Source organism: Austrofundulus limnaeus, unplaced genomic scaffold (genome assembly GCF_001266775.1).
Source record: "Austrofundulus limnaeus strain Quisiro unplaced genomic scaffold, Austrofundulus_limnaeus-1.0 Scaffold234, whole genome shotgun sequence".
Taxonomy (NCBI): domain Eukaryota; kingdom Metazoa; phylum Chordata; class Actinopteri; order Cyprinodontiformes; family Rivulidae; genus Austrofundulus; species Austrofundulus limnaeus.
In genome coordinates this window covers 616601-620261 of record NW_013952636.1, presented here as the reverse complement: position 1 = coordinate 620261, position 3661 = coordinate 616601, and the positions used below count along the sequence as shown (strand labels likewise).

Here is a 3661-nt window from a genome sequence, read left to right as displayed (position 1 = left end):
AAGGGTGTGGGGGGGGGGGGGGGGTGGAAAAAGAGGTGTTAGTCATCTCCCACTTCTTGTGGAAACCCAACCAACTAATGCACTTCCAGAGAAGACGCAGGAATCAGGCCAAGATACAAAATAGATGTCGAAAAGGCACAAAAATGTAAGATAAGTAACAAAGTTGGAGTAAAGTTTGAGCCGCACCTCCTCGTAGATCGACCTAAGGAAGTTGATCTCATCTGTCAGACTTTCCAGCTTGGCCTCTAACTCGACCTTATTCATGTAGGCCTCATCGACGTCCTGGTAAACAAACAAACAAACACATTTGTTAAACTGATTTGTCAACTAAAGAACTGATTTCTGCAGATGAAGTGTGAGTGGACACGGCAGTTACCTTCTTGATGAGGACAAAGTCGTTCTCACACTCTGTGCGCTTGTTGATCTCGTCTTCATACCTAAGGTTTGAGGGAAAAGAGTTTTGAGGATTTCCTCTCGTTTGGTTTGATTCTTTGAGAGTTTATACACTAATGCAACTTTAGGTGGTGCTAGTACTCCATCTTTTTCTCCTAAAGCTTTCTGGGACGTTTTCCTCGGACAGTGAGGTTGGATTGAGGGGGTTGTTGCTGATATTTGACCCTCTGGTATTCCTCAGATTATTTGCTCCATGTGTCTTTGGACAGCCAGCAAATTAAACACTAATTTCTGTAGCAGTGTTATCAAATACTCCCTTTTATATTAGGTTGAAACAAGTCATACTTCCTGTATACTGGGTGTTTGTAACATGCTTCCTTAGTGTTGTAATTCCCTTAGGTTTGTGTGATGCAAGACAATGGACAGATGTAGGGAGGAGTCCACGTTCTGAAGATGTGCTGGAACAATATCATGCCTAACTTAAACCATTACATAGTAGCCCACCCCCACAATAACTTTATACATCAACCCCTCGATGCTCACTTGTTCTTGAAATCCTCCACCAGGCCCTGCATGTTGTGCAGGTCGGCCTCCAGCTTGATCTTGTCGTTGCCCAGGCTGTCCAGCTGTCTGCGCAGGTTGGTGATGTAGGCCTCGAACATGGCGTCGATGTTGGAGCGGGTGGTGGTCTGTCCCTGCAGCAGGTTCCATTTGGTCTCCAGCATTTTGTTCTGCTGCTCCAGGAAGCGGACCTGATGTTGAGAAACGGAGAAAAAAAAGCAAAAGTTGAAAAAGACTTACTGACCTACATTTCTGTTTATTCTCAATCATGTGATGAAATCTTCCTTGTCACTGGTCGGGAAATATTACAAAACTCCCCTCTGAAGAGTAATGTCTCCGAATAACATGGCTTTGAGGTTAATGCCCTATTAATTAATAATCAGGATCAGCCTCACAAGGCCTCCTGCTCTCCATTTATGGTCTTTGTTCTCGGTGCTTTGTAGGAGAGAGCTGACTATTTTGGTTGTTTTTGTTTTCTTTTTCCAGACGGGTCATCAGGAAAGACTGTGTGAGATATGTGCATCCTGACTGGGGGGACGGGGGTGGAAAAATAAGGCAGTGATGGGGGAATGGCGCATGTTAACCCTTCTCCTTCCTGTTTTTTATAAAGCGGTGGAGAAAGGGGAGTGGCAAAGCCTCGTCCACTGGCAGATGCAGAAGGGTAAATATTTAACCGTGTGATAAAGCTTTGATGAAGAAAGAGTGGCGAGCTGACAGCGAGGGGTGATTTATTTGTCGAAGAGGTGGGGGCGTTTTGAATTTTTGTGAACAGTAAAGGCAGATAAACCGTGGACGTTGCACTCCGATGATTGGATCTGATCACCGCCTGCAGTGTTTATTCAAACTTGACAATAAGGGCGTTGAGGTGACTCCGAAGAGAGAAAAGAGATGTGCGAAGCGCTCCGTCTCTTCTTTGAACCGCTCTGTCCAGAGGAGGAGAGTTGATACGTTGCCAGTCAGCCGGCAACCAGAACATGAAACCAACTTTTTAAATATTAACCCGCCTCGGAGACCTCGGGGGACCGATACTCTCCTGTGTGCACAAACACCAGGACAGAAGCTGATTTTAAAGATTAAAAGTTGATCTATTCATACAGCCAGTGGACACTCCTTATATAGTATGTCAGTGTAAAAAAAAAAGGCATTGTGGTTAAAGTAACAAGAAGCACTCATTACTGACTGTGTGTGTGTTTGGAAGGAGTGGAGGCCAACAGGGCAGCAGAAAAGGCCACACCCCAGCTAAGGGAGGGACCATTCCCAAGGTAACTCATATCACAAGCGCTGAGCTCTGCCCGACACACCCTAAAGCTTTTTTTTATTCTCAGTATCTTTTTTTTCTTCTGAGGATGTCTGTTTTTCATTACTACAAAAGCCAGAAAGCCATGGGGGCCAAACCCTGAGCTGCCTGTGTCTCATTTGTGGGCGGTGAGGGGAGCAGAAAGCATAAATCAATGTTCTTTTTTTGCAGAACAAGTGACAAAATCAGCGTTACACTGCATGTGATAAACACATGGGCTGGTATCCAACGTTGCCTAACCGTGTCACATCTGTGAGACATCTTTAAAACACTCTGACTGGACTTTGACACTTGCAAAAGTGTTTTGGGTCGACTTGAATCGAGTGCTTTTATCTCGGGGCCCTTACCTTGTCAATGAAGGAAGCGAAGCGGTTGTTGAGGGTCTTGATCTGCTCTTTCTCCTGGGTGCGGACAGCTTGGATGGTGGGGTCGATCTCGAGGTTGAGGGGGGCCAGCAGGCTCCTGTTCACCGTCACGGCAGTGATGGGGGCCTGGACGATGCCGGCTCCTCCAAAACCCATGCCCATGCCCATGCCTCCTGCACCTGAGCCGCCCATCTGCGAGCTCAGGCTGTAGGCAGAGCTGCTGGTGATGCCAGCTCCTCCGAAGCCGGCGCCAGCTCCTCCGAAGCCCCTGCTGCCTCCACTCCCATAGGAGCTCCTCACTGTGAAGGTCTTGCGGGAGGTGATGCCCCCTGGTCCTGCATAAGAGCTGCTGCTGAAGTTCCTTGGGCCAGCAGAGCTCCTGTAGGAGGTGGATGTGGTCTTGAAAGACATTCTGAAGTTGTCTTTTTTTTTCTTCTTTTGAATGAAAAGGGCTTTGGGATGATCAACTGGCTCGGTTGGCAAGGCAGGCAGACAGGCAGGCCAGCAGAGGAAGAGACCAGAGAGGGTAGGCAGAGGGGAATATACCGAGGAGTTTTAAAGCCTGCCCTTGTTGTGGGAGGGAACTTGTTTCAGCCACGATTGGCTGCCGATCTGGGTGAGAGGGAGGACTGAGCTGTAACTTTACACCTCCATGACACACCGTCCAGTCAAAAAACCTCCTCTTTTTTTTCTTTTCAGGCTTCCCTAAACAGAAAAACTTTGCCCCCTTGGATAAGGGGAGGAATGAGGGGGGAGTGATACTTCTTCACTCTCACTGTATGTTAATGCATGACATCATGTGAATGCGTTCGGCCTGCAGTTGTTTACAGCTGAGTGTCAGGGTGCCCGGTTCAATGTGACGCAGATCTCTTCTGCAAGATCACACAATGAAGGTGGAATGTGATTTGCACTGCTGTTAATCCGGACCAATAAGCTTTCCAGTACAGCCAGTTTGTTGTGATTTACATATTGAAATTAGGACTCAGCCTGGTTAGACGGTTGAAAACTCACAGCAGCCTGCATGTGATCTTTCAGCGTTTCAATT

General features: G+C 47.3%; 1 protein-coding gene across 1 annotated transcript in view; it reads right to left on the bottom strand.

Annotated features, from left to right (window-relative positions):
• Window positions 1–3143, bottom strand: part of krt8 (keratin 8) — a gene marked incomplete at its 5' end in the record, with an annotated part of 5715 nt that extends 2572 nt beyond the window's left edge. The window contains 4 exon segments of the mRNA XM_014019862.1: window positions 187–282; window positions 377–437; window positions 937–1145; window positions 2599–3143. Coding sequence (XP_013875316.1) covers window positions 187–282; window positions 377–437; window positions 937–1145; window positions 2599–3027 — 795 coding nt within the window.
• Window positions 3144–3661: the final 518 nt, after the last annotated feature.